Consider the following 15911-nt stretch of genomic DNA (forward strand, 5'->3'; position numbering starts at 1 on the left):
TGTTCTCCACGAAGGGCTTGGCTACCTCGGCGGCACTGCCTTTGGGCAAGGCCTTTGTCTCGGTGTAGCGGGTGAGGTAGTCAGTTGCTACGACGATCCACTTGTTGCCAGAAGTCAACGTCGGGAACGGCCGGTGAGGTGGTGCGATTGGCTCCAGAAGTCTCGCTGGCCTAGTCGGCGGTATCTTCCGTCGCTGGCAATCTCGGCAAGTCTTAATGTAGTGGGCGACAGCAAGGCGTGGCCAGTAGTATTTTTCCTAGAGGTACATTTACAGCGCAAACGTAAAGACGCACCACAAAGAAAGAAACGACACACACAAGCGCTGACTATCAACTGACTTTATTAAGGCGATTGTCAATGCATTTATACCTCCAAGGCAGCCTTACCGCACATGCGCCACGCAATCAACATAAAAACAAAACTATAACAAGGTGGAAACAAAGAATCGGTGTATTACATACGCGATGAAATGAAATCAAACTCAGATGAGTGCAGGGACAGAGACGTGTCGCTTATGCAAAGATGAGCCCTTTTTCTGATATGATAGGCTTCTAATGCCAGCCGCGCATGCTCATTGTGGCTCCTGCCAAGGATCGACGTCCCTTCAAATCGTGCCTCACAATTGCAGCAAGCGTTAATGTGAGCCACAAGATGGGCTCCTTATCTGCATTCTTGTTAATCTTTTGCGCGTGTTCCCTGAGCCGCTCGTTGACGCATCTTCCAGTTTGACCGACATAGGTCTTACCACACGAGAGCGGGATGGCATAAACCACGCCGACGGTACACGGGACGTAGGTCACACCGTGTCGTATTTGGCATCCTTCTCTGCTCAAACCGCAGGAGCGGGAGCATAGCTTGGACAGCTTGTTCGGGGCAGACAACGCCATAGAGACACCATGCCTGCCTGCCACTTTCTTGAGCTGATGGGTGATCCGGTGCATATACGGGACCACCACAGGCCTCACTTTGTCCCGAACGGCTTCCGCCCTCTTGGTGGTTTTCCTTTTCTGGATTAGCGTTTCAGCCACTGCAGTCAAAAGCGACTTGGGGAACCCTGCAGCCAAAAGTCGGCTGATCTGATTAGTGAAGCTATCTTGCATCTTGTGAGTGCACGATTTTCTAAGAGCCGATTCCATAGCAGACATCGCAATTCCTCTTTTTACAATTTTAGAATGAGCAGACTTAAAAGGTAAAAGGTCCTTATTAGCCCGTGGTTGATAAGACCAACACACATGGTGTTCACAAAATTCAAGCCTTAGTTCTAAAAACTGTAAAACACCATTCCGCGGGAGCTCAAATGTAAAAACAAGACCTCGTCCGTGTCGGTTAAAATCATCTAAAATCTTAGTCACTGAGTCCTGGTAGGAGGAGTCTAGAGATAATAAAACCAAAAATCGTCGACGTACCTAAAAACCTTTAAAATCTTCTTCGTGCTAAAACCATTGCTTAAGGAGCATCCCACGTTTGCCAAAAAATATCTACAAGTATAGGAGCAAGACAGGAACCGATACATATGCCATTACGCTGCAATATGGCTGGTCATTAAAAACGATAAAAGTGACCTTAAGATAAAACTCTAAAAGGCTCAAAAATTGCTCACAGAAACACCGACAAAATTCTGGAAAGGCACAACCCCATAGCCCTCGATACATGCTTGCACTGAAGACATAAGATCATGCTGGGGTACGGAATAAAACAAATCTTCTATGTCGACTGAGAAACCATATCCCACATTAGTTTCCGCGCGCAAGAACTGCACTACATCATCTGAATTTTTTGTACGAAAGGGATCACTGTACACTAGCGACTTCAACTTTTTCTGTAAAAACGTGCTAACATTGTGTTGCCAGCACCCTGATTCGCTCACGATGGTTCTAAAAGGCACTTCTGTCTTGTGGGTCTTGGCCGTGAAAAACACTGTCAACGACTTGCCTCTGCTATTTTCTATGCTTTTCGCAAGCGTCGTTAATTCCAATTTTTTACAAAACTCTACTAACTTTGATTTGACTCGAACCTCCCGCTTCCCAACAGGAACAAAGTTTTTTTTTTCTGAGAGCTAACGACCTCTGCCTCATGCAGGCTGATAAAGAGGGGGGTTTTGTTGTAGTGGAAAAAGGCATTTTTAACGAGAAAGCGCTGCAGGCGGTGTCAAAAAACTTTGTTCCTGTTGGGAAGCGGGAGGTTCGAGTCAAATCAAAGTTAGTAGAGTTTTGTAAAAAATTGGAATTAACGACGCTTGCGAAAAGCATAGAAAATAGCAGAGGCAAGTCGTTGACAGTGTTTTTCACGGCCAAGACCCACAAGACAGAAGTGCCTTTTAGAACCATCGTGAGCGAATCAGGGTGCTGGCAACACAATGTTAGCACGTTTTTACAGAAAAAGTTGAAGTCGCTAGTGTACAGTGATCCCTTTCGTACAAAAAATTCAGATGATGTAGTGCAGTTCTTGCGCGCGGAAACTAATGTGGGATATGGTTTCTCAGTCGACATAGAAGATTTGTTTTATTCCGTACCCCAGCATGAACTTATGTCTTCAGTGCAAGCATGTATCGAGGGCTATGGGGTTGTGCCTTTCCAGAATTTTGTCGGTGTTTCTGTGAGCAATTTTTTGAGCCTTTTAGAGTTTTATCTTAAGGTCACTTTTATCGTTTTTAATGACCAGCCATATTTGCAGCGTAATGGCATATGTATCGGTTCCTGTCTTGCTCCTATACTTGTAGATATTTTTTTGGCAAACGTGGGATGCTCCTTAAGCAATGGTTTTAGCACGAAGAAGATTTTAAAGGTTTTTAGGTACGTCGACGATTTTTTGGTTTTATTATCTCTAGACTCCTCCTACCAGGACTCAGTGACTAAGATTTTAGATGATTTTAACCGACACGGACGAGGTCTTGTTTTTACATTTGAGCTCCCGCGGAATGGTGTTTTACAGTTTTTAGAACTAAGGCTTGAATTTTGTGAACACCATGTGTGTTGGTCTTATCAACCACGGGCTAATAAGGACCTTTTACCTTTTAAGTCTGCTCATTCTAAAATTGTAAAAAGAGGAATTGCGATGTCTGCTATGGAATCGGCTCTTAGAAAATCGTGCACTCACAAGATGCAAGATAGCTTCACTAATCAGATCAGCCGACTTTTGGCTGCAGGGTTCCCCAAGTCGCTTTTGACTGCAGTGGCTGAAACGCTAATCCAGAAAAGGAAAACCACCAAGAGGGCGGAAGCCGTTCGGGACAAAGTGAGGCCTGTGGTGGTCCCGTATATGCACCGGATCACCCATCAGCTCAAGAAAGTGGCAGGCAGGCATGGTGTCTCTATGGCGTTGTCTGCCCCGAACAAGCTGTCCAAGCTATGCTCCCGCTCCTGCGGTTTGAGCAGAGAAGGATGCCAAATACGACACGGTGTGACCTACGTCCCGTGTACCGTCGGCGTGGTTTATGCCATCCCGCTCTCGTGTGGTAAGACCTATGTCGGTCAAACTGGAAGATGCGTCAACGAGCGGCTCAGGGAACACGCGCAAAAGATTAACAAGAATGCAGATAAGGAGCCCATCTTGTGGCTCACATTAACGCTTGCTGCAATTGTGAGGCACGATTTGAAGGGACGTCGATCCTTGGCAGGAGCCACAATGAGCATGCGCGGCTGGCATTAGAAGCCTATCATATCAGAAAAAGGGCTCATCTTTGCATAAGCGACACGTCTCTGTCCCTGCACTCATCTGAGTTTGATTTCATTTCATCGCGTATGTAATACACCGATTCTTTGTTTCCACCTTGTTATAGTTTTGTTTTTATGTTGATTGCGTGGCGCATGTGCGGTAAGGCTGCCTTGGAGGTATAAATGCATTGACAATCGCCTTAATAAAGTCAGTTGATAGTCAGCGCTTGTGTGTGTCGTTTCTTTCTTTGTGGTGCGTCTTTACGTTTGCGCTGTAAATGTACCTCTAGGATTATGAACCAACTAGGCCCAAAAGAAGTTTTACTGCAGTAGTATTTTTCCTGTATTCTAGCGAGCGTGCGGGAAACACCGAGGTGTTCAGCCGTCGGGTCATCGTGTAGGGCCTGGAGGACTTCTGGTCGCAATGATGAGGGCACGACAAGAAGGTAGTCGGTTCGAAGTGGCGAGAAGTTCTTCAGGATAACGCCGTTCCGTAAGAAGAACGACGGCAGTCATCGCATGAACACCTTCGGAACAACGGCGGTCTTGCACTCGAGGTACTCCATAAGGACCCCCAGTTCCGTGTCGGCTCGCTGCCTTTCGGAGAAGTCTTCGGCACTTATAGTTCCGAGGAAGCAGTCATCGTCGTCGTCTTGCGGCGGCGCGTCGACGGGGGCACGAGACAGGCAGTCAGTGTCAGAGTGTTTTCGTCCGGACTTGTACACGACGGTAATGTCGAATTCTTGAAGCCTCCGACTCAATCGTGCGAGAGGGCCGGAAGGGTCCTTCAAGTTAGCTAGCCAACATAAGGCATGATGGTCACCAGGGTGTCGGAACGGAACGAAAACCGAAAACGAAAAACGAAAAAAAACGATATTTTTGACCAGAACGAAAACTTAACCGAAACTTTATATATTATTTCGTTCCGGAGTGAAACCGAAATTTTTTCAATCGTTTTTAGGTTCACGAGAAAACTTCGCAGTCCAGAACAACTGAGCTCATGCAATATGAGCAGATCTCAGGGTACAGTATAAGCGCGTACCTCATGCAGGAATTCCGAAGCAAAGATGTGTTGAAATTGTGCGAAAAACGAAAACAGTGGCACCCAGAGATGTTTATATTAACGCAAGCCGACTTTTGCGGGCCTGTCACGCAGGCCAAAGTGTAGAGGGCATTGTCGGCGCTGAAGTTTCTTACAGCGAAGGCTCTTATGCGATCACAACAGCTGATTTTGGCCCCATAGTTGTCCGCCGCCGCCCGTGTCCGTGACCACTATCGCGTGAAATAAGAAAAAATTAAATGAGAAACAAATTTAGAGGATCGGATGGGATTTTAACCCGCGCCCCCTGCGTGGCAATCGAGTCTTCAACCACAGTGCCACGCTGGTGCTTATAACTCCTTCGCAAAAATACGCTATACAGGCGTCATGTCGGGCAAGGAATCGTGTTAACATATGTAATACAGCGTGGCAGAAGAGTAAAACGACAACCAGCCATCACACAATGCTAATTTCGCAAAGAGTGTGTGGTTTAATGCTTCCCACCCACTACAAAGCGCTCAGCCATAATTCTTCATCGTCACCAGCCACAGCACAAAGCGCACATAATGCCTTACAGATGTGTAGCGGCTACCACGATTCTCCGAAGAATGACGAAAAATGACATAGTGGGAACTTCGCTACTTCAAAAAATTACGATGATTTATGGCGCAGTGGGTACCGTGCATGTGTACTTGTATCAGTTGCCTCAAGAGACTTTACAACGGCCTCTATAAAGTCCGCTCTTCCAACTTTCGCTGTGACAGTGCTGCGCATTCCGCGCAGGCCTGGCGATCTTTTTATCAGAACAGCGGTCTCGCACATCATAGAGTACACTCAATGACGTGCTGCATCTGATATCGTGCTCACTCCCTTGACACAAAGCATTGAGCCCACTAAAAATCGTAATTGAATTTGGAAAAAATAAATACTATGACTTTGAATGGTATACTGGTTTGTGCTAGTTGGTAGGAATTCATCGCACAGTTACTTCCGCTCCTCTGAAGAACGTGTTTTACCCTTATCCCGCTTTCTTAGGAGAAAGACAAGTAACTACATCACAAATTAAATGTTTTGTTTATGATTACTTTAGCTTGAAGATTTTCCATAAAAAACCGTTACGAACCGTTACGGAACTTTTTTTTTCGTTCCGGAACAGAAACGGAACGGAACGTTTTGCGGTGGAACGAAACTAAAACCGAAACGAAAAAAATTTCGTTCCGACACCCTGATGGTCACTGACAACTTTGAAGGGCCTGCCATAGAGGTAGGAGCGAAACTTTGACGTAGCCCAGATGATGGCAAGGCATTCCTTTTCTATTGTGGAATAGTTGGCTTCTGCATTGCATAGTGACCGGCTAGCATAACTGATAATGATAACCCTTTCAAGTCCGACAGTCTTTTGCTCAAGGACGGCACCGAGTCTAACGGTACTTGCGTCGGTGTGTATTTCCGCATCGGCGCAATCGTCGAAATGCGCAAGTATTGGTGGCGTCTGCAGGCGTCGTTTAAGTTCTTGAAATGCTTGCGCTTGCGCCGTTTCCCACCTGAATTCCACGTTAGTCTTCTTTAGAAGTGTGATTGGTTCGGCGATCCGTGGAAAGTTTTTGACGAAGCATCTGTAATAGGCGCATAAGCCGAGAAATCGGCGCACGGCCTTCTTGTTGGTGGGTGGCGCGAAGTCGGCGCTGGCAGCTGTTTTCCGCGGGTCTGGCCACACTCTCGACTTGCTGATCACATGACCCAGAAACAAGAGCTTGTCGTACGCGAATCGGCACTTTTCTGGCTTCAGGGTTGGTCCAGAGGTCTTGATTGCTTGAAGTACTGCCTCAAGCCGCCGGAGATGCTCGTCGAAGGTCGAAGAAAACACGACGAGGTCGTCCAAATACACAAGACGCGTCTGCCACTTCAATCCGGCCAGCACGGTGTCCATGAGGCGCTGGAATGTCGCAGGTGCCGAGCAAAGACCGAAAGACATGACCTTGAACTCAAAGAGGCCGTCAGGTGTTATAAAAGCGGTCTTTTGTCGGTCTGTTTTGTCTACTTCGATCTGTCAATAGCCGGTCTTGAGGTCCATCGACGAAAAGTACGTCGCGTTGTGAAGTCGATCCAGGGTGTCGTCTATCCGTGGGAAGGAGTACACGTCCTTCTTCGTGATTTTATTCAGGCGCCGATAATCAACGCAGAAGCGCAGTGTCCCGTCCTTCTTCACTAACACCACAGGTGACGCCCACGTACTCTTGGACGGCTGGATGATGTTGCCGCGTAGCATCTCGTCGACTTGTTTCTTTATCGCGTCACGCTCTCGAGTCGAAACTCTGTAGGGGCTTAGACGGAGGGGCCTCGCACTTTCCTCCGTTGTAATTCGGTGTTTCGCCACCGGCCTTTGTTGAATTCATGATGCCGACGAGAAGCAGTCCTTGTATCGTTGGAGCAGGGATTTGATCTGTTCTTGCTTGCGCCGGGGGAAGACTTGGGTTGACGTCAAAAGCAGGTTCCGGCCCTGGCGTTTTCGCGGAAGCTTCGGTTACATCTATGAGGGTGAAGGCATTGATGGCTTCCAAAATTTCTTCAATGAAGGCGACTGTCATACCCTTTTTTACGTGCTTGTATTCGTAGCCGAAATTCGTGAGCATCACCTTTCTTTTTACCCCACGAAGCTTGGCTATTCATCTTGCGACAGAAACGTCTTGATTGACCAACAGGTGCTGGTTACCCTCAATGACGCCTTCCGAGTCGGTGGCTCTTTCGGTGCAGACGGAAATAATGACGCTGGAGAGAGGTGGTATGGTGACCCGCTCGTCGAGCACACTTAAGGCGTGGTTTCTTAGCGTCGTGGGGGGTGGCAGAGCTTCTTCTGAGGATAGCGTTATGGACTCATCTCAGATCTATTACGGCACCGTGTTCACTTAGGAAGTCCATCCCAAGTATCATGTCCCTGGAACAGTGCTGCAGGATAAGAAAGCTCGCGGGATAAGTTCGGTTACTGAAGAGTTACTGATGGTAACTCTTGCTGTGCAGACTCCAGCCGGCGTTATCAAATGACCTCCAGTGGTGCGGATTTCAGGTCCTTCCCAAGCAGTCTTAACTTTCTTCAACTTCGCGGCGAATGACCCACTGACGACGGAATAGACGGCCCCAGTGTCGACGAGAGCGGTAACGTTGTGTCCGTCGAATAGTACGTTGAGGTCGCTAGTCCGCCGTCTTGCGTTGCGGTTACGTCGCGGCGTCGGGTGACGACTACGTCGGTTTGCACCGCTGCTTCCGCGTTGCGTCGTCAGGTCTTCTTCCGGTCCCAAGGTTTCCTCTTCAGGACGTCGTTCAGCATGCGGCGGGGGCTCGGGACTTCGTCGCGGCGTCGTCGTCGATGGCGGAGGACCTTCAGCATTTCGTCGTTCAGCAACCGCACCTCCTTCCGGTGGCTGCCCTTAGTTTTCCGGGTGGGCGCTAGGCGACTGGCCCCGGGAGGAGCTGTTGTGCTGCTGGCGTTGCGGCGAGCTGTAGCGGCCGGGCGACGGTGATCGGGAAGGCTGCCGCAGCGTCCACTGAGCTCCTGTGAGGTAGTCGGCGATGTCGCGTAATCTCTCACCATGCTGTGGACACGGCGCGTCGACGGCGAAACCACGTAGCTCCATCTGTCGGTGCTGGCAGCGGCGGTGCGTGTGGCCGGCTTCCCCGCAGTGGTAGCAGAGGGGGCGGTTGTCTGGGGCGCGTGCACCGTCGGTTTTGTAGCGTTAGCTACACTTGCCTAGCCGGAGCCGATTTCGCGTGGAGGGTCATGAGCCGTGCTGCGCATGCGCGTGGATCAGTGATGTCACACAGCTGGGTCACCGGAGCTGGCATCTCACGCGCTGTCCGACACCGCCGCGCGTGGCTCGCCACTGCTGGCCTGCGCGTTCGGGAGGAGTGGCGTCGTAGGCACGGCAGACAGGCTGGCGCCGGCGCGCGCGGCTCGCCGCTGCTGGTCGGCGCCGCATTCGAGAGGAGTGACGTCGTAGCCATAGACACAGTGGCGCCGGCGCGCGCGCAGCTATTCGCCTTCGCTGTGCAGTCGCCGTCTGACACTGCGCTGGGGCCGCTTGATAGCACCTCTGACTGGCGTTTGCAGGTGGGTAACACCATGGAGAAGGAGAGCGCAAATGCTGCTCGACGGCGCAGAAGAGCCGAGAAGCTTATCTCATCGGATCCCGTAGTTGCCTAGCAATTAGCTGTTCAGCGTACGAAGAATGAACAGAAGAAGGCTAATAATCCTAGACAATCTGGAAAGCTAAGAATAATCAGCTGAACCTTTGCTAACGCTACGTGCAGTGGCATAGCGGAGCTAAGCCACTGCAAATTTTTTTTCTCGGCGCGTAGTGCTGGCCAGCAGGCTGATGGTAGGGCGTTGGTGGTGGTGGCGGCGGCGTTTGGCGGCGGAACTGTGGCGGGGGTGCCGGGCGACGGTACTGCGGTGGTGCAGCGTCTTGACGAGCGCGGGCAGAAGAAGCGGCACGGCGGGCTGCAGCTGCGTAGCTCATGGCTTGAGGCTGCGGTAAGGCTGGTTCAGGGATTCCCATCGAGTGCTGAATTTCCTCTCTGACGATGCCTTCAGTCGATGTCACGTGAGGCTGTGGTGAGGGTAACAGCTTGCGCAGTTCCTCCCGCACGATCGCTCGTATCATTTCGCGCAGATCGTCGGAGCCGAGGGGATGAGCAAGTGGACAGTCACGAATCAACAGCCGATTGTACTGGCGGTTTCGCATTTCAAGCGTTTTTTCGATGGTGATCGCCTCTGCCACGAATTCCTGGATGGTCTTGGCTGGGTTTCTCATCAGACCAGAGAATAGCTCCTGCTTGACTCCTCTCAGGAGAAGGCGAACTTTCTTCTTGTCGGACATGTTGGTGTCTGCGTGACGGAACAGTCGGCTCATCTCTTTCCCCTACAACACCACGTTCTCGTTTGAAAGCTGCACACGGGTTTCCAGCATCGGCCTTGCGGACGACACTCGTGAATGTGGCAAAGAATCTTGTGCGAAAAAATGTCCCACGTCGTGAGGCTTCGCTCGTCGTTCTGGAACCAGGTTCGGGCAGAGTCCTCCAAGGCGACGTAGACGTGTCGTAACTTGTCTTCATCTGTCCATTCGTTAAAAACGGTGACGCGGTCGTACTTCTCCAGCAAACTTTCCGGGTCATCAGCAGATGATCCGTGAAAGGTCGGTGGTTCCTTTGGGCGCTGTAGCAGCACGGGTGCAGGGGGGCCATGGTTGCTGTCATTGTCGCTGTTGTGGTGGTCATGGTCGGGGTCTTCCTGGTCTTGTCGGGTAAAGGCTCGTATTCTGGAGGTAGTCCTTGTTTCCTGCGGCTTTCTCGCTGCTCGGGGTAGGCGTCGATGTCTTTGTTGCGGCCCGGACTGGGTTCACGGCCTGACGGGGGCGACCGGAACATGAGCGAAGCAGCACCTCCACCAGATGTCACGTGGTCATGACGTGGACGAAGGCAGAAGTCAGCAGGATAAGAACGAGTCTTTTATTTGGCGAATTTGTGCCAAGAAACGAAATAGTCACTTTACAAGCGATGCACAATGAACATGGATTGCGGCGAACAAAGCGGCGTTCGTCGATCAGCTGACAAGCCATCAAGCGCGTCGGCTTTTATACAGGCGCTATCGAACTTTCCAGCGATATCGCTGGTGGCGGCGTTATCCTTCGTCAAAGCTGGAACATTCGCGTGCGGCGCGCAATCTTAACGAAACGTTGTAAAACAATTGCGAAGCCTCTTACAAATAGCGGCGCGGCCTGCGCAGCCCGTTGCCCACAGTCTTTGTGGGTGAAGCTTCAACTCATGAATATAACACGCGCGGCAATGTCCATCCAATAGGCCAAACGTACCATTGGGCCAAATCGGCTTTTCCAATGGGCCAAACGTACTTGGGAAGAGAAGAGACACAACTAAGCGGTTATCTTAATTTTATTTGCCAACGGTGTCGACCGGTGGACCGGTCTTCGTCAGGGCTTATGCGCAAGAAAATTATATATATATATATATATATATATATATATATATATATATATATATATATATATATATATATATATATATATATATATATACAACACAAATTAGCTGACATTTAATATATACCGTAGGTATTACTTACGTGTTGTTTTACTACACTACTGTGTTGCTGTGTCAATTTCTTGTTGTATAGTATTGCTACTGAATTGTTTTACATTATCTTCCGTTTACCACTTCCATCTCTGAAGCCCTCGGGCTCTAAGGCACAATGAATGAATGAATGAATGAATGAATGAATGAATGAATGAATGAATGAATGAATGAATGACAAAGACTTAAGTAAATGCGCATGCTTTTTTCACGTGATTGAATGAATGAAACCTTATTGCAAATATCATAGAAGGGAGGGATTACACAGTTTCAATACTAATCATAAACATGAATAGACTTAGAATGAAACGGAAAAAAAAAGAGAATTATACATGCCTAAAATCTACGCCCTATATGCATAGTTCTTCAACTTTGCTAGCGCTAAGGCGAGCATATTGCATTTACTTGGGCACTGGTTATTCAAGAGCAATAGAAGAAGAAAATGCAAACTTTTCTCGCCCTAATTATTGCGTTACGAGGAACTCTCCAAAAGGGTGATGTGTGCTCAAGGACTCAGCTATACCAGGGTGCTTGGGACGCCGTAAGGGCCACTGAGAAGCCGGTTAAAATGTCTCGAAGGCGTTATTACCTGGCATTCTGTGACAGACTGCGTTATAAGATAGGCTACTTTACCACTTGTATGTAATAGCTCTGTAAGTTGTCACTCTGCTTCCTCATGTGATTGCGTAGTAGAAGGAACGTTGACAGCACACCAGTACGCGTCGACTTTAAGTGGCCTTTCGTACACCAACAATAGTCCACAGCACCTACTAGTCCCCAAACGAACACCAAGCGTTTAACTGATTAACTGATTTTCACTGATTTTCTTGAATACATCACCAAACGCGATTGTGCAGCTGTAATCATGTTTGTTCTGGGAAATTCGTCATGACGAGACTGTCTTATCGCAGGTGGTGAATTCGACTATGATGGCTCATCACAGCCTCTGGACTCAGTGTGGCCCAACCCGGTACGAGAAACAGTCCTTCTCTTGGAGCTCGTCACCATTCGCGTCTGTGCCGCACGCTGGACAGCCGGACGAATGGAGCTTTCCACCAGCACTTAAAGAGTGGGCAGAATGATTGTTTGTACCACATACGTTGTACAGCAAAATTTGTATGGTTCTGTCGACTGAACCCAGGGCGAATGATGAGACAGATTCGTGACTTTTATAGTGCTAAATAAAAAGAAAATTAGGAGAGCTTCGCACTAGTGGTGCCAAGCCTGGAGGAAGTGCGCAGCAGGGCAGCCTTCTTCGGTTCTCTCTTTTTCTCTCTTCTATCAATTTTTTGTATGTCTTTTCATCTCAGTTTATTTCTACTTCTTTCTATATATATATATATATATATATATATTGTGAGAACAATATAGACAGCCTCCGTCCCTCATCCTCTTCACCTTATAACATCATCATCACTGTGAGCGTCTTCTTCGTTCGAAGAATTGGTCACGCGACCCTGCTGCATAAAAGGCGTCGAGCCCACGACATTGCTGCCGTCTTGCAGAGTGGTGGAGTTGCTGGGTTCTTTCTCTTTCTCGCTCTTTCTATCTCTATTGCTCGATTCCTCTTTTTTTATCTCTTTCCGTCTATATATTTCTCTCGCTTTCTTTGATTCTGAATGTTTCTGTCTTTCTTTCTCTTCCTATTTTTCTTCCCTTTCTCTCTTTCTTTCTATGCTATACGTTACGCTCTCCCCTCCACCTTTACCTCCTCACCCTCACATCTCTCTCTTTCACCCTCACTGCCCGAGTCCCCCTCAGGAGGCCCGAGGAGGCTCGGGCCTCCTGAGGGGGACTCGGGCAGTGAAATACCGCGGGAGGCCCGAGGCCGCGGTATTTTTTAAAGGGCCCCTCACCAGGTTTGACAATTTTGAGCTAACGAGCGCAATGCATACACTGGGCGTTCACGATCACGTCTGCCAAAATTTGCAACGCTACGCACCGCGGAAATGGGTCAAATTTCAAGGTGAACGCTGCTTGCCCTTCCTCTCGCGGGCGCGCGCCCAGAGAATGAGGGAATGACGTAGATGAGAAAATGGCCCTACGTAGATGGTAGTGCTGTGACGTCGCCCCTCTACGTAGACGACTGTGCTCTGACGTCGCCAACTGTAGCACGTGACACTGCGATAATTATTTGACACGACATGTGTAGTTTGTGTAATTTGCTCCTTGAATAGATTAATAAAATTGAGAGAAATAATGAGACACACAAAAGGAATGTGTGCGTCTTTTTCATTTTTTATTCGTGAATTGCAGCGAGATGCGGGGCTCATGCGCCCCTGTTTACCATGCGTTCGTGTCCCCGCGGTTAGCGCATCGAGCAGACACCAGCCCTGGAAACGAAAGTAATGTTTTCACGCCCGTCCCGCAGAAACAGGCAGTACACCACAGAGAACGCCGGCACAACGCCCACGGCCGCTACATAAAAAAAATTGCCCGCGTATCTGCGTGCTTCGCTGCAAATGTCGTCTAAAGACGATAGAAGAAGCGCTGCGTGAGATATGGACGTCATCTGGCAATACGTCGGGAAACATGAGTGCTGTGTTGCGGGCTGGTAGTCCCGGCGCAGCAGCAGGCGAAGACCGGCAGTGACCAACGCGACCGGCGGGGACGCCAGCCAGCCCGAACACGCGGTTTGGCGCGAAGCGCCGAAGCAGAAGAAACGTCCGCACTCAACGGGTACTCTCCACACACTCTTTTATTTACAGGTCGCCTGGGTAAAACAGGAATGCCAGAGCGGGGCCCCATGGCATTCGTACAGTGCAATACAGAACCGAAACCGAAACACAACAATGAGCTCGTGCAGAGGGCACGGAGGAAGGCAAGTTTCAGCGCAGTCGCATTTTCAGCGCAGCTTAAGAAACTAGGGTCTTCAGAATTACGTATGTATGCATTTTCTAATAAAGGAACACACATGTTGCGCCTCAGATATGCGTAATGTTTGCTTTTTGATCGACAATGTACACAAGTATGAACCTAGTCAGCCGTTCAAGATGGCTGGCCCTTGGGCAAGTGGTTCAACTTTGCCCGAGTGGCTGAATCGAGTGACGTGCCGACAAACAGAAAGACAGACAGACCAAAATTTCTCCGTTTAAGTATCCCAAGAAAGACTTTCGTCTTTAAAAGACAAAATGAAATACGCGTGTACACAAACAGTATTCGGCAACTGGACGCCTCGCTTGCCGTCGACGAAAACGAGGCTTCGCTTTCCGTCGGTTGCTGCCAGAAAGAGCTGCCACGAGAGCACGGGGATCATTTCAGACTCACTGAAATGCAATCCTGCTTCCATGGCGAGATCTCCGCTCCGAGGTTCAAAGTCTGCAACCACATCCATCGCGGCAATCACGAAAGCCGCGGCTATGCAGCGGTCATTCGCACACGTGGTGACTTATCATCGCGCCTTCAAATACGCTGAGAGCAATGAGATTCGTGACGACGTCGCTTCAGCACCGAATCTGGGGCGAGAGAAATCGAGTAAGAGATATTCGGTCTTTGCTTACAAATAATTCCACTAATAGGTCATCTTTTCACACCCAACCGAAACTGCACGCATTCTTCAATGCCCCTGTTCATTTTAGTTCAATTCATATTCCTCGCTAGTGCTAACTTGCTGTGAGTACCGGACGGGAAAGTTACACAAGAAAACATCTATATGGACATGTTGACTACCTCGGGACAGGAGATGGACAAAGAACATCGATGAGACTGGCGTAGCGCACACCCACAAGGACAAAGAAGTACACACACACACACACACACACAGCGCTAACTTTCAACGAATGGTTTTATTTCTGATCACACGTGTCATTTTATACAGCAACAGCCGATCGATAAAACAAAGGAATAAAAACAACATGTAATAGTACAGCATCGACCGCGCACGTGTCCATCACTGGTCCCAACTGTCTGCACCCACCTTGTTCAAAGTGACAATTCAAGATACCTCTTTTCTTTATCGAACAAACCTAAAGAAGGAGCACTCACGCATTTTTCTTTCACTTTGTCAATTTCAAACGCCTCGATTATTTCCCGAGTTGTCTTGCCTCGAGCCCTATATAGAATACGAGTTCTCTCAAACTCTGGGACGCAACCACACCTTTGGCAGTGAATGCCCAAGTGGCCAGACACAGCTTTTCTGACATTATACGAGTGTTCTCTGAGTCTTTGGTTTACACACCTTCCGATTTGGCCAATATAGACGTGTTCACATGTGAGAGGAATAGAATACACCACGCCTTCACTGCAATTCACAAATTTTTCCCGGTGCTTGATTGTGCAAACGCGCTTCTCTTTGTTGTCCGCAGTAACCTTTTTGCACATCCTTTGCAGACGTTCGGGAGCTGAAAAAATTACGTCCGCACCTGCCTTTCTCGCTATCCTGCGCAAGATATGCGAAATGGCGTGCATGTAGGGCACCACAGCAACCTTGGTAGCCTTAGTGGCGGCGGTCTGCTTACTGGTGTTTGCTCTTCCTTTTCTACTGATATTTTCGGCGACGGCGGTTAACAGACGCAGGGGGTAGCCAGAACCAGTTAAACGTTTAGCCTGGGCCCACAAGCTTGCTTCAAGCTTGTGCGGGCACGATTGCATCAGTGAACTCTGAAAACATGAACTTATAACAGCACGCTTTACGAATTTTGAGTGCGCAGATGTAAACGAAAGTACAGGCATATTTCCTCGCGGTTCCGCGAGGAAATCGTGCCCGCACAAATCGAGCATACGGATTTGGGATACGATCACGTACGTTCGCAAAATCGTGCGCCACTCGCCCCGTCCGCGAACAAAACAGACAGCTGGCGCACGGCGCCACGAAAGCGATGCAAGGTGAGCTGCCGCGCCGATAACGGCTTAACCAGCTCACGTCTGCTTAGTACGTGTAACAAATAGTCGCTGCACAACACGACGCGAAAATCTCGCGAAAGTGATCGTGTCCCCAAAAGAGCTCGAGGATCTATCGCGTACTACGTCGCACACACGCGTTGACCAGCTTGCAAGGATTGATTGTTGGGCGAGTTGGTAATTCATGATGAATGCAAATAGCGCGAAAAAACGTAAGACTAGACGAAGAAGGCTACACC

At 49.0% G+C, this 15911-nt stretch overlaps 1 protein-coding gene across 2 annotated transcripts in view; it reads left to right on the top strand.

The window, feature by feature from the left end:
• The window catches only part of LOC119402466 (putative phospholipase B-like 2), a 333446-nt gene extending 321309 nt beyond the window's left edge, over nucleotides 1–12137 (top strand). Inside the window, exon 10 of one of the 2 annotated variants that reach the window (XM_049418655.1) lies at nucleotides 11745–12137. In XM_049418655.1, the coding sequence (XP_049274612.1) occupies nucleotides 11745–11915 (171 nt within the window). In that variant the 3' untranslated portion in view covers nucleotides 11916–12137. The remainder of the gene's footprint in view (nucleotides 1–11744) is intronic. The other variant, XM_049418654.1, reaches the window with a different exon arrangement.
• The last annotated feature ends 3774 nt before the right edge of the window (nucleotides 12138–15911 follow it).

Source organism: Rhipicephalus sanguineus, chromosome 8 (genome assembly GCF_013339695.2).
Source record: "Rhipicephalus sanguineus isolate Rsan-2018 chromosome 8, BIME_Rsan_1.4, whole genome shotgun sequence".
NCBI lineage: Eukaryota > Metazoa > Arthropoda > Arachnida > Ixodida > Ixodidae > Rhipicephalus > Rhipicephalus sanguineus.